This window comes from Xenopus tropicalis, chromosome 5 (genome assembly GCF_000004195.4).
Source record: "Xenopus tropicalis strain Nigerian chromosome 5, UCB_Xtro_10.0, whole genome shotgun sequence".
Taxonomy (NCBI): Eukaryota; Metazoa; Chordata; class Amphibia; order Anura; family Pipidae; genus Xenopus; species Xenopus tropicalis.
Genome location: NC_030681.2, coordinates 54,073,289 through 54,097,285, shown reverse-complemented (window position 1 = coordinate 54,097,285; position 23,997 = coordinate 54,073,289). Strand labels below are relative to the sequence as shown.

Below are 23,997 nucleotides of genomic sequence, written 5' to 3'. Positions count from 1 at the left end.
CTACCATATTCATACCATGTCTCTATCATGTTCATACTTCCAAATTCAAGTAACTGCAGGCTGAAATAATGTTAATAAGCAAATCAGATTGTAATAACTCAGGGTAAGAGAAAATAAATTTAACACAAATGCAGTTTTCAAAAAGAGTGATTTCTGCATAAGAATTAGGAAAACTATAGCCCCACAATGAATATTTAACCAACATATATAGTTTATATATTAAGTGGCTTATTAAAGAATCTTACCAAACTAAAATATATATAGTCTAATACACTATGAAAAACACACTAAAAAAAAAAAAGACGTGTGTCAAAAATAATTGTTGCCTGCATTATTTTGTGGACGTGCAAAAAAAAAATAAATTTTATGTACAGTGCTGCTCCTTTGATGCAGCAGTCTTGTACTTTACTTTTACTTTAGCTATCTGGTGTCTCTATAATGCCACTTTAGCATCACTGGTTTCCCTTTAGCATCACTGATTCCCTTGCGAGGCAATTTCGCAGATTTACAGAAATCGCCTGCGCAGCTTATGCCATCCCACCGGCGACTTACATTTTCGCCGGTGGGATGGCAGTTCGGGGAGATTAGTCGCCCGTGACAAGGGAGATTTGTCGCGGGCGACTAATCTCCCCGTGCACCATGTTCCTAGGTACAATCAGGTACAGGTATGTCATCCAGAAACTTGTTATCCAGAAAGCTCCAAATTATGTGAAGGCCATCTCCTATAGACTTCATTTTAATAAAATAATTTAAGTGATTTTCTTTTTCTCTTTAATAATAAAACAGTGCCTTGTACTTGATCCTAACTAAGCTGCATGAATCCATATTGGAGGCAACTGGTGAATCCAATGTTTTATTTGTTTAACTTGGTTTATTAGTAGATTTAAGGTATGGTGATCCAAATTATGGAAAGGCTCCTTATCTTGAGACCCCCTAGGCCCCATACCTGTGCAGTGTTGATGTTACTATATTTTACACCATTTTAAATACAATTTAACTATCCCCAAAGAATCTCTGTGGCCAGTCGCTGTCAGCCTTTTAACTCAGAAATGTACTCAATAAGGTTGTGAGAATGTCTAACGATACAAAGGTGGTGGGGGGGGGGGGGGTCAGAGGGAAGATATTTGTGTAATAATATACTGTGCCAAATATCCAAACTTCTTAGCTGTCACATTTGTACCCTTTTCCAGGAAGCTAATCCAAACACAACTAGAAAAATGAAAGGGAACCTACATAGTTAAAAATTAAATCTTATTTTTAAAAATGATAGAATATTTATGTCATTATTTATACCAGGATTAAAGAGAAATTGTGAAAAGACATTCTATAATTTACTGTTCTTAATTTTCTACCATCCCTGTGCTTCTATTTTTTGTTTGGTTTGCAGTCCAGCACCTGGTTTCACAGGGAAGTGTTTAGAATACTGAATCTGGTAAAATTCATACATAGTTTTAGAACATACTGTAACTATGATTTGTTCACGTTAAACTGTTTTAGTGCTGCAGAAGCCTGACACAGATTAATATAAGGACATTTACGGATGTCAACAGAGATTTTTCATACTTAAATGGCCCACTTAGGGACCTTCAACTGTGCATTAGCCTTTGCCATACAAAAGATTGCTATTGCAAAGCTAATACAGCACAAAGGTAATTTATTTCAACTATCTGCTGCATAAAAGGGCACTGGTGAAAGTTGAAATTCTTGAATGTTTATTTTATAACATTATAAAAGAATGAAAATCATATGTTAACTGCTAAAAGAGGAGATATGCATAACAGCTTAACCATATTGTGCTTTTACACTTGAAAAGCCATGCACATAGACATTTGTCTCATTCTTATATCCTTCTACCCAGACATATAGAAAGCAGGTGTGGGGGAGGTTCTTGGATGAACTTTATATATGTGCTTATATAACTCATATATTTATCTGATATTATAAAGAAAATGGAAATGCCTATAGTACCTTAGCAGCTGTGTAATACATGCCATGATGTTAAAAGGACGAGCATTTTAATAAAACAATAGTAAAAGAAGATCCTTATCCAGGGATTTTTTATGTTTTGAAAAGATTTACTTTGTAAAGTTACTATTCATCGTAGAGCATCTTTAGTCAGTCAGGGCAGGCAGAAATAGCTAGGGCCACCTGTTTGTCTGTAATATGCATTATTATTGACATATGTCTCTCATTCAGTACACATACAGCAGAAAAAAAGCAGCCAGTATATAGATACTACATGACCATTCCTCAGTAGGCACAAATATGCCATTAAGCAACCTGATAGGTCATAAAATATGTTTCAGTTAGTCTAAAAAAAAAATCTGCTTTAGTGGCTTGAGTAATTTCAGTTACCTTTAATTAATGATAAAAGTTGAAATACATTATAAATCCAAACACCTACTGGTTTGCAAGAAGCTTAATTGTTGTCTGTTGATACATTAGAGTCTATTGTTTTGAATCATTACTATGCTTAATGTGAACAATCATTTCTAACTGTTCGCTTAATAAGCAAAGAGGAAAAAAGAATTACAAGTCATTGGGTAGTCTGCGATCATTACTTTGCTCTCTGCATCTTCAGCTTTGGTTTGTTTTAATTAACTAAAGTGTAAATACAACATGAATTTTCTTTATTAAGGGGATGTGTTACTAACAAAAACTCTTACCAGTGTATACATTTTTACTGAATGTTATAAGGAAAAATAAATCCTAAAATGTAGTATGGATGAAATAACCGAATTACAGGGAGAATTTTAGAAGCCAAAGCTTTTGGTATGTAATATTTAAGGGGAACTAAAGATAACTGCTTATTGACACTGTGGGATTTTTAATTTACCAGTGCAAGGCAACAGTACTTTAAAACACTTTAATTTTTTGGGGTTACTGTTTCTTTAACTTATTTCACTGCAGGTATAGGATCCCTTATCCGTCAACCTGTTATCCAATAAGCTCTGAATTATGGGGAGGCCATCTAGAGACCATTTTAAGCAAATAATTTTAAATTTTAATAAATGCTTTCATTTTTCTCTGTAATAATAGAACAGTATCTAGTACTTGATCCTAATTATGCTGCATGGATCCATCTTGGTGGCAAAACAATCCTACTTTGTTTATTAATATTGAAATTATCTTTTACCAGACTTAAAGGAGAAGGAAAGTCATTTTGGCATTTTACTGCCAATAGATTTGCCACATTAGTGCCACCTACAACAAAATATTTATTCTCCAGAAAGCATTAGAAGCATCTAGAAGCTTTCTCCTTTGCTTAAGACAGCAGCTGACATTTTAAATAGCTTTCTGTTTGCAGTCTAGCTGTTAAAGCTCAGATCACACAATCCTAAGGTAGGGGAGGGAGTTCTTAGCATACTTATGGGAGGGGGCAGCAGGAGAGGGGAAAGAGGAGAGAACTGTGCAGACTCTGGCCACAGAAATTAAGGATTTTTCTGAGAAAGGAAGTCAAAACCCGAACATCATGTTTACGAAAAAGGATACAAGAAATCCTGTGTTTCTTTTGATAGAGGACTCAGTGCAGCGGTTTTGTGAGTGCTTATGGCTGTATTTATGTAGACCTTTCTGATAAAGCTTAGTTTTTACCTTTCCTTCTCCTTTAAGGTATGGAAAGCCATTTTACAGAAATATCCCTTATCAAGAAAAGCTCAGGTCTCAAGCATTACAGATAACAGATCTGTATTTAGCTCTTTATTATTTATAATTAGCATATTTTTGCTAAGCATTTAAAGACACAATGCATAAAAAGAAACCATAAAAAGAAAACCCACCTAGTTCAGTTAAATTGCTCAACTGCAGGCATATTTGTCATGGGTTAGATCTGTATTGCAATGACGCAAGTAAGAAACCTGCATCCACAAATTCCTTGTAATGTGCCAAATAACTGTGAACAGTAAGGAAATTGCTTCAGCCGAACAGATTATGACATAAGTGAATGTAATGTAAAAGACTGCTGATAATTATTTTGAAGCATTTGGGCAGGGGGTTGCTGTAAACATATATTGCATCTGCATTCAGTATATTTAATATATTTAATATTTCTTATGGAAAGGCAGTGTTCATTAAATACAGCCCTAAACGAATAATCAATTTTGCATGAAACTATATGTATACAAACTACTAAATACAGTCTGGAGCCACCAAGCAATTCAGATTCTGTTTTTGTTTCAAACATATGACTTCTTTATCTAGACTGGAAATTTTCAACAGGTTTTTTCTATAGCCTTTTGTGGCCGACAAATCTAATACTTAGGGGCTGATTTACTAACCCACGAATTCGAATCCGAATTGGAAAAATTCCGATTGGAAAACGAACATTTTGCGACTTTTTCGTATTTTTTGCGATTTTTTCGGAGCCTTTACGACTTTTCGGAAATTATCGCAACTTTTTCGTTACCAATACGATTTGCGCGAAAAAAACGCAAGTTTTTCGTAGCCATTCCGAAAGTTGCGCAAAAACTGGCGATTTTTTCGTAGCGTTAAAACTTGTGCGAAAAGTTGCGCCTTTTTCGGAGCGTTAAAACTTAAAAGGCGCAATGTTTCGCGCAAGTTTTAACGCTACGAAAAAAATCGCAACTTTTTGCGCAAGTTTTAACGCTACGAAAAAAATCGCAACTTTTCGCGCAAGTTTTAACGCTACGAAAAAATCGCCAGATTTTGCGCAACTTTCGGAATGGCTACGAAAAACTCGCGTTTTTTCGCACAAATCGTATTGGTAACGAAAAAGTCGCGATAATTTTCCGAAAAAATCGCAAAATACCGATCATTACGAAAAAAACGCAATCGGACGCATTCGGCCCGTTCGTGGGTTAGTAAATGTGCCCCTTAATCTGAGGAGCTCTACATAATGCACGTGCTAATGTACTGATACTATAATCTGCTGGTTATGCAGTGTAACTTGACAGAAATGTCAATAAACTACCTTTATTCCAATGGGGGACAAAAAAATATACAATATACATATATAAGCATTACAAGTTAATTCAACAAAATACTATTTTTTTTTAATTAATTTACAGCATTTTGTGTTGCTCCCCTTCAGACTGCTGCCCTAGGCCTGGGATACTTTGGCCTCTATGACCCTTTCAGACTCTCTGAAAATAGAAAGAATTAAAATAGAACACTTTAGAAAACTTAACCTGGCACCATACCATATGCTTGATACTATGACAGGACACATTGTACCTGCAAGGCATAAAAATAACCTGGCTCCACTCTGCAGCGCCTACACATAAAATATTTGCAACACTTGCAAAAATAAAAAAAGAGAGAGAAATTCCTATACTTTGTGCAAAATATAGCGTTAAATTTACAGAGCATAAAAACATTAGTATTATACACATTCATATTTCTTCCCTTGGTTTTACATTTTGTTCATATTTCAAAAAATGTGCCTGTATGGAATACTGTAGGAAACACATAATTTAACATAACAAAAATGTCATGGAGTTAATACAGCAAAAGGTAAATTTACATTTTTTTAAAGAATATACAGCAAATAAATATCACAGGTAGTCACTTATTGGTGAACCATTGTTTACAACCCTTTCCTAAACATCTTTGCCAGAAAAGCCCAGGAAATAGTATTCTAGCTTTTAATGTATTACTGGAAATAAAACCAATACAAATAAGTAAATTGTTCCATATAAGTACAAAAAAGAGCCTCATGGTTTAAGGTAAGAGAAAAGAATGTAAATTAAAGTCCTGCAGCAGGTGGAGGACCCACGGGTTATCCACAAAAAAAAGGGGGTACCCTGCGGGTTGCAGGTAGGATTTTCAAATGCAGGTATAGATTTGCGTCTGTGGGTCATGTTGCTGGTCTTGTCTATGTTCCTTATCTTATATAACATTATTATTATATTATTTATAGTTTACAACTTTAACCATTTTTTCTACCCCATCTACTTCTGATGATGTCACTTCTTTCAGTTTGCTTGAACAGCACTTCCTGTTTAATGGTGGTCAGCGGGTCACAGATCAGGTTACAGAAAACACAGTTGCGGGTCAGATAGCAAGTTAAAATGCGGGTCACGGGTTTGGGTCATGGATCGTAGGCCGTAGGTCGTAGATCTTAAAAATTGGTCCTGGCAGGACACTAATATAAATACGAAAATCATTTTTATTTTGCAAATAATAACCTTCTACTTGATTCTAAATAAGCTGCAAGAATCCATATCTATGGCAAAACAATGCTATTAGGTTTATTTAATGGATAAATTATTTTTAGCAGAAAAAGTATTGTGATCCAAATTATAGAAAGATTCCTTATCCAGAAAACCACAGGTCCAGCATTCTGGTTTATGGGATCCGTTATCCGGGAACCCGATATCCAGAAAGCTCAGAATTACGGAAAGCCTGTCTCCCATAGACCCAATTTTAATCAAATAATTCAAATTTTTAAAATTGATTTCCTTTTTCTCTGTAAAAATAAAACAGTACTTTGTATTTGATCCCAACTAAGATATAATTAATCCTTACTGGATGCAAAATAATCCTATTGAGTTTAATTAATGTTTTACTGATTTTTTAATAGACAAGGTATGAAGATCCATATTACAGAAAGACCCTTGGTCCCAAGCATTCTGGATAACAGGTCCTATACCTGTATTAGCATATCTCTTCATTTGCTAAATAAGAAAACCACTGACCAAAGGCCAGTTTTGACCCTGTCTCCTATTGTCTAAAGTTATATATTTTACCATGCAGTTGCTCTAATGTCCCTGGGTGACCCAGGGTAGTGATGAGCAAATTTTTTCGGCAGTTGTGGATTCGCAGCATATTTCAACATTTTGCCATTGGCAAATTTTCACGAGACTTCAGAGAAGATTTGACACAATATTGGCACGCGACACTCGTGTTTCGCAAGTTTCGCATTATTCTGTTAGTTTGGAAGGGGTTTCCTTGTCATTGCAACATTGGCTTCTTCTAATACTGTATGAGTTAATACAAATAGGTTAAAAAAATAATGTGAATAATGAGAATAGTGAATGTAATGACTGAATGTGAGAGCAAATGATTAAATACATTTCAATTATTTTATGAAACTATTTCTTTAACTTGTTCTCTCCCATAAGTCAGTATAAGTGAACTGATAAAGAAATGATGCTTGTTTCTGCAGAGCAAATGTGTTGTTAGAAACATTACCTTTTATAGCCTTTATGGTTAGATTTCCTATCTTGTTAAAGTACTTTCTTTTTAGTAGCTCCTGGTCCTCCAGAGTCAACTGAGGTCAGATCTTATTGAAGATTCCTTTTTATTATCCTTGTGCTTCTAAACACATCTTTTTTTTATCCTTTATGACTCTGCAAGGCTTTGTTCTCTTTATATTTTTAGTATAGCATCTGTGTCTCTTATTTTGTCATGTAATATAACCATTTTGCTTCCTCTCTGAAGCTTGTTTTCAGTTGATCATTCATACAACTGAACTGCCAGCATCTTGTACAATACTGTATTATTTACTGATTAAGCCTATGGCACACGGGGCAAATTTCAAGCACCTTGCTGTGTTTTTCAATCATCTGGAAAAAGGTCTTGAATCATACCCTTGCTGCCACCCATAGTTTTTAATTCCAATCTCTTGAAAGTACCACTGCTGGCAATTGTCAGCTGAATGCCTTAAAACACTGCATTTTCATGGGGGCAATTGGCTGACAAATGGCACATGTGGCTGATTTCTGTTTCCCCGTCACCCAGAGTTTATAATTTAGTTAATCTGTATATTCTGATATATAATAAAACTGCTTCCAGTATACAAAAATGAACATAGAGTTTATCCATTACTGTATTACCTGTATTGCCTAAGCATTAAATTTTTTCTTTTAACTTCTAACTAGCAGGAGTTATCAACGCCTTGCATTAAAACTATATATGTAACTATATATGATATATATATACATATATGTAATATATGATCGCAAAACTACTACCTCTGGTCAGGGAAAGGTATAATGATTAAGTCTTATTGTAAAGGGGTGCTAATAGTCATTAAAGCTATTAGGTATAAACATACAAGGCTGAAAAACTCCATCTGTTAACTTTATGGAATCATGCCCAGAGCTGACATCTGCGTCTGGATTAATCAAAAGTAGTGTATGATCTCACCAAATGTATGAGCGATATTGGCTCCAAGGTAGAGTTTAGCTAGAAACATTGCCCCATGAGTATATGATGTCAAGCAACTGAGCAGGAGAGGTAAAATTAAGCATCATCATTTCCTATATTAATGCAACTCCAGAGAACCTTTAGCCTGTTATATTTGTGAGGATAATATATTTGTTTATGTCATTTAAAGTTATGCATTTACTTCTAAGGAAAACTGCTTTTGCTAAAATAAATATTGCTTATCTTGGAAAATGAAAATAACCAATAAATCTGGTTGTTTTCAAGATCCTGAGTCTGTTGTTCATTAGAAAACATATACAGGCTCAGGGTGTCCACAGTGTATATTTTTATGGGACACTGACACAAAAAATAGAATAGAATACTGTCCTTTCATGAAGTGTCACTTGGGATTACAACTGACCTTTCTAGAATATAGAAAGGCAGGTTTACAGTTGCCCAAATGTATTGCATTTTGTAGCCACACCCCCATTCCATCCCCACCTAATGATTTAAAATGTACTGGTGAGCACAACTTTTACTTTTTTGCTATAGTTTATACAGGAGCAGTGATCAGCTCCATGTTGTAGCTCCCACCCTTCCCAGCTACAGTGAGATGATCAAAATGGCAACCTTTTGGGGGTTTTAACCTTGAAAGCAAGTAAGTTGCAGGTAAAACTCCGTCCCTCTGGTAAATATAAATTGAAGCCGTAGAATTCTTAATAAATCAGATGAAAGTTTACTGTAGGACCTGGGATGATTTTGACATAGTTGGCCAGCTTGAAGTATATCGCAATATATTAACAAACAATCCCTGTTTTGCTTAAAGTGTAGCTTAAAGCACAGAATGTCTTTTATTTAAATATTACTGGCATTGCAAATAAAGATAAACATATCTCCTTTTAGTAAACTATACTATATAGTAGTTAAGTAGTTCTCTGTTAAAGGAAAATTATACCTCCAGAATGAATACTTAACCAACAGATAAGTTATATTGTATTACGTGATCTATTCAAGTATCTTACTGGAATAAAACAGTAAATATTGCCCTTTTGTATCTTTTGCCTTGAGCCACCATTTTCTGGTGAGCTGTGTGCTCCCTCAGAGATCAGCTGAGAAGAAATAATGCAGCTCTAACTGTAACAGGAAGAGGTATGGTAGTAAAAGACACAGCTCTGTCCAGTAGTTGGCTAAAGTGACCTAACATACAGACCAAGACAATCCGTGAATTCTGGCAAATGCCAGAGAGGCTGCTGTAAGATGCAATAGGTAGTCACTATTTATTGGGCTGTTGGGGAACTGTCTTGGTCTCTGTGTACTTAAATGCCAGGGCCTATTTTGAATCTCAGTCCAGACTGCTAACATGTATGTGTGTCCCTGTTTTTTTGTGCATCATGCATTGTATGATTCCAGGGGACACAGATAAATAATAAATAAAACATCAGAAATAACAGTAAAGCAATCCATATTATGATTATGCATCCTTAAGGGAAAACTTATTAGGGATAAGCTATTCATTGGTTAAGCATTCATTCTGGAGGTTTAGTTTCCCTTTAAGGTGGATGCAGTCAGAAGAGAACAGAAGGATAGAGCTTAAAAACATTATTGTTACAGAGAGATCCACATCTCTCTGTAACAATAATGTTTTTAAGCTCTATCCTTCTGTTTGGCTTAATTTACTAAACAGTAAATAAGTTAAAAAAATGGACAAACTCAAGACAAATGAATTTGACTATGTGAAAAAATCAATTCTTGTTTTGATGTTTTCCTACAATGCAATGGTGCTGTTTGTAATAGTGCACAACAAGCAAGTAAAATAGACAGCACATACTGATGCACTCCATTAAGGTAAATTTATGCATGTACAGTATGTATGTATAACTTTATTTATAAAGTGCCACAAGGATACGCATTGCTGTACAATTGTACAAAATTACACACAGGGAGGACAAGTATTATAATAAATAAATGCAAATATATATAAATGCACAGGGAATAAGTGCCATGTGGTATGAGACACAGTAGGAAGGAGGTCCCTGCCCCATAGAGCTTACAATCTGAGTGTGACCAAAGATGCTCCTGCACTTCCACATGGTTTCCAATGCATCCACCCTGCCTTATCTAATGAATGATGCACAATTCTACCTATTGACTCCACCATGGGCAAAAGTTCCTAGCATGGGTTGCGTGAACGGGTGCATCAAATTTGCGCCTGGTAAGTCGGATGCCGGCGCAATTCTGTGCGCTCTGGAAGTGACAAACCAACCACTATGAAGACACAAGTTTTTTTTGTTTGTTTTTTTTTTGCTTCAAAACATAGGTGCAATGCATCCATTTTGACACATCAGACACATTTATGGCAGACACAACTTGGAGTTACAATTATGGGAAAAACACTGCATTATAGGTACAAAGCATGGCAACTTCAGTCCAAAATTGCACTTTGAAAACTACAATTGTGTTTTAAAATGACATCTTCGACAATCTTTTAACTTGAAATACACCTACAATCTACATGCCAAAGTATTTCATATTTCTTGAGTTATTTCAAATGCCTTCTGCAAAGAGGAACTTCTTATGTATTTCCTAAGCATAATAAAAATATAAAATCTGTCACTAGAAGGGACAGCAAGAATTTTTCTATTTCATAATTTTCCTGTCTTTCTCTTTCAATTATTGTGATGTATGTCATTTGACAGATACATGCATTACTATTTTTATCTGAAGTATAAATCAAACCTGTTATGTGCTTTCCCATAACAGCATGTTGTGGGAATACATCTTTGTTTTTATGTTTTACATGTGAAGAATGTGGAATGAACTGCAGTCACGAATGAAAACATCAAAACAAGAATTGATTTTTTTTTTTATGGTCACATAGTCAATTTAATTTGTTTTGCCACCTACCAAAGGGCTTCACTGCTTTGTAGATCTCGATATGGAGAGCGGGTAGAGGAAAAGGAGGAGGATGAAATATCAGTGACAGAAGGAGGAATCAAACATTCATTAAATTACTAATTGGACCAGGACAGTGGATTCACCTTCAAGGCAACTACAGAAAATTCATCAGTTCACCGTTTGTGATGTTGAGCGGAACTTTCTGACAAGCAGCGACCAGCAGTTTTAAGACTGATGTTTCTGCTTACAGTTAAAAGATTAAAGACTAACACTCTTTGACATTTTTGGATGGCAACCATTGTAGGCAGGAATAAAAAAAAAAAAACCCTTCGACATATGAATTCAGAACAATATATCTTTGCAGTTTTGCATCCACCTGTAATCTTAAATGTTTGTATGGGTAAAGGGAAGAAAATGCATCCATTTATTCTTAATATTATTATTTTTTACCAATTTTTCTAGCTTGTCAGTTCAGTAAGGTCTAAAGCTTTACATCGCTGGCTTCCCCTCAGGTCCATAGCAATGTGAATTGTCTTTATCCAAGTGCCTAACAAATCACTGTCATATAACGGCGGTCGACCTTTCTTTTCAATCTATGCACTTTTCAAGAGTTATAAATCAGCTGACTTTCAAGCTCGATGTGATGGCATATGCCCTGGTTTGAAGAACAGATGGAAGCTTGGGGGAAAATTGTTTCTGCGGGCCTGCTACAAGCAGCACTTCTCCATAAAAGTGAACCATTTGTACTAATTTCCCACATAAATTATATAGGCAGGGTGCATCAGCCTATTCAGCAGAAAATCTTTCAACTGGCTTTTAGAGGTCATTTAACAAATTTAAATTGAAGTTATTTCAAATCAATGACTGCATTCTCATTCTGTATATTTCCCAGAGTTTGTAATTGACATCAAATAAAAAGACATCTTTAATTGTCTCTGTATAAAAGAATGAAGTACAATAAATTATGTGCTGTACAATTCAAGATTTTTAAAACTGTGCGATAAACCTCAGCTATTAATAGATGACAGGGGAATTTGCAATTCTATAGTGCCAGTATGATAATAGAAGAGCAGGGTAAAATATTCTCTGTCCTTTTTGGCCTCTGTTTAAAACTGTATCACATGTATCAATTGCATCACATGTACAATGCATGTACGTAATTTTATCACATGTATCTGTATGTTTCTACAAAAGTGGAACTACAGGTATAAGATTTATGGAATTATTCAGATATCATCTGCATCTGTGCAGATATCAGTGGCTATTCACATTCCATTTGGCCATAGATTGAGACCTGGCAGTTGGCTGTGAAGCTGCTTTTACAGATGCGCATCTAGGCAATAGGCAATGCTACATACTACAGCATCAGTCTTCTTACTCTTTCCTGGTTTTTGGTTTCCTGCCTATTGCCTAGGCCCAATTCTAAGACCTTGGTCATTCCTAACTATCCTGTATCCTGGCTTACCTTTAAAGGAGACATTTTATATCAAATTCATATTCAGTAATATGATTAACCCTTCCTCAAAATCTGCAATGATGCAGAAAAAAACATTTTCAAAGATTTTTACCTCCTAAAAATTATCAGAGCTACAGAGAGATCCTTCTACTTCAGAGTCTACTCTGAAATGAAGGGTGGGAGTGTCTCTTCTTTCCCCACAGGAAGTGGTCAATTGACTGATAGGCTGAACTCTGCAGTAGCAGGCGGCACCTTCCTGCCCGTGTTTCCCTCTGTTCTCAGCCTACACCAGAAAAAACAGCTGTGGCTTTGGTTTCTGTGTAACACCCTGCATCTAATAATATACTTTTTTTGCACATCGATATTTATTATTTCTCTGATAAAAATAGATAATGTGCAGAAACAGTATGTGATGAGATGCAGTGAGTTACAGAAAAAATCAAAGTGGCATTAGATCACCATACATAGTATGGTGCACTTCCTTTTAGATATATATATATATATTTGTATATATAATAAAATGCTTCTACTTTCTGGTTTCATGCTGCCTTTTTCCCCCCAGCAATATCCTTACTGACTATTGTCAGTGAGAGCAAGTTGGTCAGCGATATCCCAGTGCTATTTCATGCAGTCAGGGCAGGCGGTGTGGTAGAAGAGATGGGGAGGCAAATGGAAGGCGAGCAGGACATATATGTATATGCAATACTTGCAACGAAGGCAGGGTGGGACAGAGCGACAGCTAAGCCAGGGAAGGGCTGAGTATGATTGTTGGGTACCAAAATAACATCACAAAGAGAGCTTCCTATGCCTGCATGCTCATTCCTTCCTTAGTGAGATGCAGTACAGCCTGCAAGTTCCGGAAGCTCCTAGGGATAACAAGCTGGGCCTTGAACCAGAAACAAAGAAAGGGGGGGATCCAGCACATTGTTCAGGCTTTTTCACACATATTTGACCCGAAAGGGACTAAATTAAAAATGGATCCTTCTGCTTCAGATGCGTGGACATGGTTTTGTGCAAGCCATAAAGTACGGTATAGGTCACCTTTAAGCTACTTGCCATTTTCTCCAGCATAGTGAAACATTTCTTGACTTGAGTTTTACCTTTACAGTGTCCTTCTCTTAGAAGTGAAAGGTACCAAAGCATTCTCCTTGATTTCCTTACATTATATTTAGCTCTGTGTGCATAAGCTAGGCAGCAGAGCTATACAAAAAAAACCTGCCACATGTATTGCTGCAAAGCTGTATAAGTGCAGCTGAACCCTTGCCCGGATTTCATTGTAAGATATATTTTCACAGATTAACTCTAATCAATACACATTACTGCAGTAAAAATGAGGGTGCCTTTGGTATCGTCTTAAGACTAACATATTTCAGAGCTAATTAAAAATTGTAACATTGTTACAGCTTATATGACAGCTCAGCAGTGCCCATGAAACCTTCCATGGACAATGCAATGTAAAAGTTATAAACAAGACTGGTACTTTTACTTCAATATGGATAGAAATGTATGACTACAAACAATTGTTGTTGCAATGGTGCTTATAGGGAATACCTCAACCGCATCTGGACTGCGATTTATAATAGGCCCTGGGATTTCAAGTGCACAAATGCCCAATATGCACCAAACAGGCCTAATATAAACAATCAGTTCCAGCGGTTCCAGATTACCAGTCCTGGCCTGGTAAATGCAGTGTGAAAGCTTCCACTTATATCTATTAGACAGAGAAGCGATATTGTGGCCTAATATTTTACTGTTCATATATGGAAAAAATCTATTTGTATAACGACAATTATGCTTTTGGAATGTGGATGTTATATAAGTTTGCAATAAAGCAATTGTAAAACCATGCTGAGGTTTTTCTTGCTTGTATGCATGTAACTTCCATACCGAGGGAAATGGTCCTAAGCAATTATGGAAATAAAACCACAGCTTGCAATATAGAAGAAGAAATCTGCATATTCATCCTTTTACGTTACTGAAGTTTTTTTTATTAGATTCTGCACTTCTGTGTAAAATCACTTTTCATTGCTCAAAGCTTTAGCACTGGGTAGTTTGCTTAATGAACTCCAAAGCTTTGCTTCAGAGGTTTGTTAGAAAATTTAGCTATGCTGGCATGTGTGCAACATCCATCCTCATTGAAAACATCACTATCTGCAATATTCTTCAAATATTCGCCCTGAGAAGTCTACTTTTAGACTGTGAAATGTATCTATGAAATGTTCCTGCAATCCTCTAGATATATCTTACAATCACATTTACTCTTTAAGGTAAACATATGAGTATTTAAATGTTCTTTAGAAGTATGAACAGATGGCAGATTAAGAGCTTCTAATTTCTAAACATTTATAAATTATAGTAATTCAGCAATTGATGACAGACATTAGTGGGAGAAAATGCAGTGGAACACAGTGGCTGGAAATGAAACCGTTCTGTGATTACTGATTTAATCAGCTATTAAGCAATGCTTCTTGTTTAATTACATGATATATATATATATATATATATATATATGAACATGCATACACAATGTATATATAGCCCAAAACAATTCAATGTTCCATATATGCAGATATCACAGGGTTTGCCTTCACTAAATAATTGGCTGCATCAGGTTAGGTATAGGAATAGTGTGGGATAAAATTAGATTTAACTTTACTGAACTGTTTAGGGTATAACTACTGTCAATAGATTGTGTGTTAGTAAACAATGTCTTAAGCTTTAACTAAATGGCTGTCAGTTAAGAGTATTCATAGAACAGGCATAAATCAGTGTTGTAAGTGCACAGTGCACAGTAAAGGTCCCCATACACACTGAGCTCTGCTCGCTTGGCGATATCGCCAAGCAAGCAGATCTGCACCCGATATCCCCACCTATGGGTGGGCGATATCGGGGAGCTTGTAGTTAAAAAAATAATAATTCGATCGAGCCCTGGGGGTCGGGGACCGCATCAACGAGCCAATGTGGTCCCTGATCCGACTGAATTTTCTAACTTGGCCGATCGATATCTGGCCAATTTCAGGTCAGCCAGGCCCCTCGTTTCTGCCCCTACATGGGCAGATAAGCTGCCGAATCGGTCCAAGGGACCGATATCGGCAGCTACAATCAGCCTGTGTATGGGGACGTTAAGTGGTAGATCGAAATAATGGTGCTTGGGCTTTTGCTTGGTTACCATGGCTCTGAGGGGGCCTAAACCAAAATGCAGTCACTTATAATAAAATTATTTTCAAATTTAAATAAATTATTTACTTGTATGTATTTTATTAAGTGTGGGTCCATCTGGCTGCTGAACAATCAGGGCTCAAGTGAGTGACAGATGAGGTCTCCAATGCTGTTAGGCTTCTTCTCTCACACTGCATTGCCATTCTGCCATCATGAGCAGAGATGGATTTGTCTTCTGGGCGCCCAAGGCCGCCCCTGTTGGTCACCCGCCCCTCCACCCGTGCGCATGCGCAAACGCGTGACCCCCCCCGCCGCGCCAGCCACGAGTGTGATTTACGATAACTGTTAATCAACAGACCTGTTCTGTACTCTGAGATACGGTCAACTTACCTGATCCACATAATTGTACCATTACATCACCACTATTGACCTATTGAATGCCTGTTATAACTATCATGCATAAAAAACAATAAAAATCTAAGTTACAAAAAAAAGACTGGCCCCCTGTTCTGCTGGCTGACTACTTTGAGACTCCAAAAAAAATTTTTTAAAAAATGTAACAGTAGTCAATGCATTGTGGATTATGTAGTTCATGCAAGCTGTCTGTAAGCTGTGGAGAAGTTGTTAACAATTTGTAAAATTTTGTTTCAGGCCCTCCTCCCCTGCCAGGATTTCAAATGATACAGAAAAAGAAGAACTGTTTTGCAGCTGTATTTCAGCATATACAAATGGTATTTATTCATACTTTTTGATCAGATTACAGTAAATTAGAGGTTTCTGTGTCTTGTGGGACTCTTTAACAAATTTTGGTTTGGAGTTCTCCTTTAATGAGAATATATGGTGCATCACCATATTTCATGTCCCACCAGACATCTCAACATAATACAGTAACTCATTTGACATACCGGCATCTTTTCCATACACCAGTTATGACCCTATTTAAAGGTATACTGATATGTTCCTATGAAAATCCATAGCGTGTCAGTATTAGTAATAAATTGCAAAATGTTTGTTTCAGTCATGCTGGGCTGGGGGCGGCGTAATCCTTTCAAAGGCTAATTACAAATGAAAACATTACTCCAGCCTGTGGAAGGATTGCGCCGCCCCCAGCCCAGCGTGACTGAAACAAACATTTTGCATTTTGCAATTTATTACTAAAACTGACACGCTAAGGATTTTCATACGAACATATCAGAAAAGCGGAGCCTTTAGCTGTGTCGGGCGCGGTAAGTATTGCTAGGCTGGGGGCAGCTTTGTGGGACTTTTAGCCCCAAACATTTTGCGTGTTGCAATTTATTGCTAATACTGGCACGTTCCTATGGATTTTCATCAGTATCGCTTTAAAGTTCAGGTAAAAAGTATCTGCAGGATTTTATTGTCACTAGGAAATAAGACTGCTAAAGGCATGATAGGTCTTAAAATACTGCCTTTAATAATACTAAGTCCCAAAATGTTCGATCCCTAGCTTTATTTAAAGTACTAAATAAGTACTGGGAATCAGGTAAAGGCTGTAGAATAGGTTAACAAGTTAAGTTGCTAACTAGTGAGGTGGAATTCTAGTTTTGGATATTACAAATGTCAAAGAAAAGATACAAATCATCAAAAAGGTTACACATAAAAAAGATATTAAAGCAGACTAAAATACATGTATGTATTACTATGTAACTATGTTACATCAGTTTGATTGTAAAAAACACCATGTACTGGATATGAGATCTATCAGCAGGTACACAGTATTTAAAAATAAACGCTACTTTGTCCAAATAAACGTTGTTTAAAAATGCCATATATGAGCCTGTTAGAGCTTGATTTACAATGTGCAATACATATTTCATCCAAATCTACTCTAGAAAATGAATATGTTTTAATGCATAGAAACTGGATTAAAAAGAAGGATGTGGTTCTGAGCACAAGTATAATTAAATGGCTGGAGCAGGAAAAGATCAACATTCAGTTTTTCAAATTAAATTTAAAAGCTTGCCCTGGTGAGTTAAAGAGATTGGCAAGTTTTTACAAATAACATCAGTGGGCCATTCGGAGACAGAAACACGGCCGTATTGGAATGGAGTCATTAGGCAATACATTTATTTTGAAGCCAATTAACCTTTTGTCAGAGAAATGTCGGAGCTGTAATGATTTCAGCCGTGGAGGTCAGCCTCTAACAGAGGCTTGTATGACAGCGATTACGTTGCTTGACATATGCTGCAGACTAAAAGCACAGTCTCAGAATGAGAATCTGCCTTCGTTTATATTCTGCTCTGCATTTCCTAGGGAGCAGCCAATTCTGACCTATCCATTTAGGTAATTAAAGCTCCCATTTGGAAGTGTCCTGCAGGAAGGTGAAATTTGGGGGGAAGATGAATGGCTACTGCCTGCAATATCCAATCACTTGATGGACTGCCTGCATCAGCTAGAGTTGCCAGGTCCTCATAAAAATAAAGATGAATTGGTGCAGCAGATAATTCTCTAAGGCAAAAAGGCTCTGTCATCTGACTTTTTGCAGCAGATAATTTAATTGTTGGGCAAGGTGGACGCCTGACTCTGAAAGCTTCCCCAGCCACTGTGCATTTGCTGAGAAATGACTCTTTTTTATTTACTTATAAGCCAACTTTGTTTGGCAATAGAGGATGTCACTTCAATAAGCACAGCTGGCAGTCACAGCTGTGCTCTCACTTACCTTCCAGGCTATTTTGTTTCCTTTTGTATCATGCTCAAGGGCAATTGGGAAGTCTCCTCGCTCATAAAACTTGCGAAAAGCCGTGGGCTTTGCAGGTCTCTCTTTGAAAGCTCCTGCTGCTGGGGGGCCTCTTACCTGCAAACATAAATGTATTACTGAAATGAGAGAACCCAGACAATGTCATATTTCATGTTTGGGAGAATTTCCATTTCTAAAGCACCGTGCTTTCAGCTTAGCTCAATGCTATACAATTATGTTTTTAAAAGGTTTCTCCTATTGAGATTCAACAGGAAGGATCATTACGAAATGGGGCTCTTATTGTAAGCAGTGTCCTTCACATATTGATTTAGATAACCAGCCTAACATAATGTTCCTGAAGAGGATATTAATCACTGTATAGAGAATATTTAGATTTAATTTTTCATATTACAGTGTAAAAGCTATAAGGGGCACAGATGCTCCAAATGCCTTTTTATTTTTAGCTGTACTGTAGCATGATTGCTAGAAATTATTGGATCTTATAAAAATGAATATTCCTTATAACATATATAATTAGGGGTTTCAATATATCTTTGTCACATTTCATTGTGGGTGAAAATATTTCCTTTTTAACAAATGCATATGTTTTTTAACATTTAAAAAGTTGTTAAAGAGATTGTATTTTGTGTTTTGTAATATTGGTGTGTAGGCACCTATCAGGCATTGTGCCTGCTTCTGAGCTTTCAGAAGGAGCCAGCACTGCACAATGATGCTTTCAGATAACCTATTGTTTCTACTACTCAATGTAACCAGAAGAGTCTTGAGTCGGACTTGGATGTTTTTACTATTAAGTACTATTCTGATATCTACTGGGAGCTGCCATCTTGCTACCATCCCATTGTTCTGCTGATTGGCTACTGGGGGGGGGGGGGAGGGAGAGGGGTGATATCACTCCAACTTGCAGCTCAGTAGTAAATTGCGACTGTAGTTTATCAGAGCACAAGTCCCATGGCTGTGGCTGAAGAACATTACTAGCCCCCTGTGAAATTTTAAAATTAAATGTAAAAAAAGTTGTTTGCGCTTTTAAAAAATAGATTTCAATACAGGATTCTGCTGGAGAAGCTCTATTAACTAATGTGTTTTGAAAAAAACATGTTCTCCCATGACAGTATTCCTTTAAGGGTTCCCTTTTGTCAGTGCATAATATTCAGGAGTGGGGGGTTAGCTATAGCTGCTGCTTTTAAATGATTTTTGTTGCAGGACAAAATCCATACCCCCCCCCCTCCACCCCCCCAAAAAAAAGAACTTGGTTACAGAAAGTCCTTGAAATTATGTTGCAATTGTTCATTGTGGGTATCTGAATGTGAAAACGTACAGTAATGAAAAATAAATATAAGAGCGGCCTTACTTATTTTACAGGCACAGTTTACCTTCAAAATCTCAACGTTCTAAGTAACTCAGATGAAAATCCCAAATCTCATAATTACAGATAAAAGCTGAATGAGGAAATCCAGTTTTATAATTTTTTAAAGCAGGTTATAAAAATAGTAGAATGCTTAATCTATCAACACACTCTGGAAAAAAGAGCAATAAATGCCAAAAGGTTCTTTGCTATTTACTGTAGAATTTGTACATTTCTTATCTTTCTTATGCACAAAGACCATCATATTGAAAGTCAAAGCAGGAGCAAGACACATCTGAAGCACCTTCCTGGCAATATGTTTCTTCCGTTGCACTGAATCCTTGCTGTTTATGGCAGATAACCATATCCATAAACACTTCATTCTTTGGGGGCCCAAAGTGGTCTGAAGGGTAAATCTGACATTCATGTATAACGCAGTCACACTGGTGCCCCCCCTCTAATTATTTCTATTTTTTTATTAATATATTCAAGGTCAGATTGAAAAGACTGTGTACATTGTGCCCCTTTGGATGCTAATGAATGCTGAGAGAGTAGTTCAACAATATATTATCTAATGCAGCTTGCATTATGCATAATGTAGCATGCACAGATATAAACTGCCTATATCTGATACATAGATACATAATTAAACTACTAAAGCCTGGAGAAATGTTTAAAATACATATGTGGTGGTTTAACAATTGTGGGTCACCTATTGTGTTACAGAAAAAGTATTGTAGTAGAAGTTGAACAAGGCACTCTGGTTGCCTAATACTGTGTTCCAGACAGCTGACCTTAGCAGCTGCAGTATCTCTATGGATCTGTGCTACAAGCTAGACATGCAGCCCAGGGCTCATATTGCATTGACTTGATTGACAGTAGCTGACTCGTGACTTGTGCAGTCATAGAGAACAATACAGAGCATACCCTGAAATTCCCCAACTTAAACTCATCATCTTAAACTCATCAGCCCTAGCAGTACTGCATAATCCTCAAGAGAAGAGAAAGGTGGGAGCAACATGCTTTATCAGTAGCTTTATCAGTACCCCTGTGTACTCACTGGTGGATACTTGCCAGCTGGCCATTATATTTCTTTCAATATCTGGAGAGAGTGAATACTACACACAGACAATGTATAAAAGCTTTAGTGTTCTGTGTGCTCTGTCGGAAAAAAAAGGAGGGGCAGAAAAAAATCTTCACATATTATTAGCTATTACTACAAATAACGCTTTTAAACTGAAACATAGCAAAAGTGATGTAAATCAGTACAGGCACCAAAGATGATATTATTCTCGACACAGATCTAGTAACAAACACAAAGGAATATACATAGAAATAAACTCAGGTACAAGCAGACATACACATGGGAGTTGGGCAGAGCAGAGGAGACACAGACAAGCTGTAAGTAATAAGGATCAAAGTGGCCAAACAAATTAGAGCTAAAGCATGAAATGTACACACTATCAAACATGGACTGATGGGTGTCTCCGCACATGTTTGCATTTTTGACTGGTGCTGATGTTGCTAAATAAAAGGGCCATAAATACATGGCCCATAGTTTGTACAATTTTTAGAACATGTGTCCAATAAAGATCAGAACATATGTGGTTATTGATTGCTTCTAACATTGGACTAATAACAGGTAATAGGGGTAAATTGGGAAGGTGTGTGCAAAGTGCAAAAAAAGGCACAATTGTCCATTTTATTTTGCACTTTGCACCCTGTCTAAATAAATTGCTGCAGGTCCCTGTGTTTTGTTTCAGAGTGCAGAGACCTGAAGCCACCCCCACAAATATAGTGATGGCTGCATGTAGCAGTAATGCATAGCTCTCAACTGTCCTGATTTTTGCGGGACAGTTCATTTTTTGACAGCTTAACCCACAGTCCAAGATTCTTACTGAAACGTCCCTCATTCCCTTTGATCTCCTGCACTGAATGCTAAAAAAGATACACATTTAATTAAAAAGTGGCTTTTGGCAGAGAGCCCAGAAAGTTAACAAGCTATACCTGCACTTAGATACATTGTTTCTCATATTTAATTAAAAAGTAGCTTTTGGCAGAGAGCCCAGAAATCTTAAAGAGCTTCACCTGCACTTAGAAACATTGTTTCTCACATTTAATTAAATAAGTGGGCTTTTGGCAGGGAGCCCAGAAAGTTAGAAAGCCACACCTGCACTGAAATACAATTGTAACTATTGGGGGAACTAAGGCTCACAGCTTAACGGGCAATTTCAGCTTTTTTAACAAAACATAAAACAAGACCCCAAAACCCCCAGAAATGTGTTCAAACTTTAAATAACTTGCCAAATTTAGTCAAATGGGAGTATTTAGGGATGTGGTTGCAAAAATGGGCGTGGCCAAATAATTTTTTGGCGCGCTGCGTGCCTAATTTCTTTTTGTCCCTCTTTCCATTTCCAAAATGTTGGCCAGTATGAGCAATGTACAAAAAATAACAGTGATCATTTATGATGTTTGTGTTTATTTTAATCATTTGTTGTTCTACATGGTTGGTTTTAGAGAGAAAAAGAATCTGAAAATAAGTTTCAGCCTCTTGAATTAATGAAGTGTGTTCTGCAGATCTGTTTTTCAAAGGGTTGTTAGCTTCAGATAGTATGATGAAACATTGGTGCCAGTACCAAGAATTGGACTACAACTAGAAGCTAGTTATTAACATCCATGTCCATTTTGAGAAGGTTTAGATGATCCAATTATTTGTTTGTTGTTTGAGCCTAAAAAGGGATTTTGTCATGGATTTGGCACAGCTTTAGCACACAAAGAATGTTCTATACTTTCAGGCTTTTGCATTTCAGGTCAAGCTTCCTACATCTTAAAATGGACGGTTTCCAGCAAAACAGTTTGAGTGCCATTATCCATATGATGTTTAAACATATTTTTCTCAACTTTATATCTCTTGAGTTAACATTTAATATTATATATATATAGTCAATATGTCAATTATTCCCTGAATAATCAAGACTTTTTTATTTCACCATAATGTAATTCCGTGTTGGTCAGAGGGACAGATAGTTCAGAAAGTTCAGAGGGGCCCAGTGTGAACAGTGCCTCCTCCACTGCCCCCCCAGCTCCCGGGCCCATTCACTACCTGCTTGCACCACACCTCTGGTTTCTGGCGTAAGTCTGCTGCATATGGGGTTATGCCATTGTAGATAATTATTCTGTTTTTAAGATATAGATGGCAAATACAAATAATATATAGCAGAGAAACAAATCAATTGCTGAAATGTAATATCTCTAATTTACTTGCAGTTATATACTAAGTGACTATTGGAATTGTCTATCAGTCTTACTGTCACTCTCAGCTTAATAGCTCTTTAATCCAATTAGTGAAACTGCACGTCAAAAGCAATCTTATTGTTTGACCTCCTTGCATCCATTAATGCCAATGATTTGTGAGAGTTTACCAGTGACAAGGTACACAGCATGTCTAATACTTGTGACAGAATCATAATACGAGGAGCTGAAGCATAAAGCGGTAATATTAAACAAAGGCCTTTGCCCACACATATTTCTTCCAATAAAGATGTATATATAAATGTATCACTGATATGCTTATATTTATTACAGGGATATAAGTTATAATATGCATGCTGGAAATAAAAAAAAAAACTAAACTCTTTTTTTGATTTACAACATACAGCGTGTGTATGGGTGGTTATCTAAAAGTGTTTCTACTGTATGGAAAATAAACATATTGTATATACATGTAAATTGTAGTCATTATCAAACATAAATCATTTCTATAACTGGTCAAAAAAAATTCAGAAAATCAAAATCATTTATAGGCAAAATGGATTATTAAAAGTGAACTCACTCATCAAACTCAGATTTGATTGCACAAAAGTAAATTGGCCAGAACTGAACAGGCTGACCAATAACCAAATTAGGTGCAAGTACAGTTATGGGCCAGACTGGATATGCACATACAGGCACTTCTGTAGGTTAGTCGATTAGATTAGAATAACGCCCTGTCTGGCAGCATAGAATTATCACTAAAAGGGATACTTTCATGATTTTATGTTGTCATTTTTAATACTATATTACAATGTGTGCATTGCAAAAATTCATTCTACTATTTAAAATGTTATTTTCCAGCCATCTCAGTACAGTATGCATGATGCCATACGTGCAGAAACAGCCAGGACAGCACCAAGAAAGTTGATTTAGGCAGCAAATGCCTCAGCAATTCAATTCTTATATCTGATTCATACAGGCCATACCATTTCCTCTTATTTTATCTCTTGGATGCTATTCTCACATCTACCACAAGGCAAAACATGTTTGTGTTTTTAGCAGTGCAGA

At 36.6% G+C, this 23,997-nt stretch overlaps 1 protein-coding gene across 2 annotated transcripts in view; it reads right to left on the bottom strand.

Annotated features, from left to right (window-relative positions):
• pacrg (parkin co-regulated) overlaps window positions 1–23,997 on the bottom strand; it is a 288,572-nt gene that overhangs the window by 196,775 nt on the left and 67,800 nt on the right. The window contains exon 2 of one of the 2 annotated variants that reach the window (NM_001112922.1): window positions 18,297–18,431. The exons of the other annotated variant lie outside the window; for it this stretch is intronic. Within the exon in view, the coding sequence (NP_001106393.1) occupies window positions 18,297–18,431 (135 nt within the window). The remainder of the gene's footprint in view (window positions 1–18,296; window positions 18,432–23,997) is intronic. 2 annotated transcript variants of the gene reach the window in all.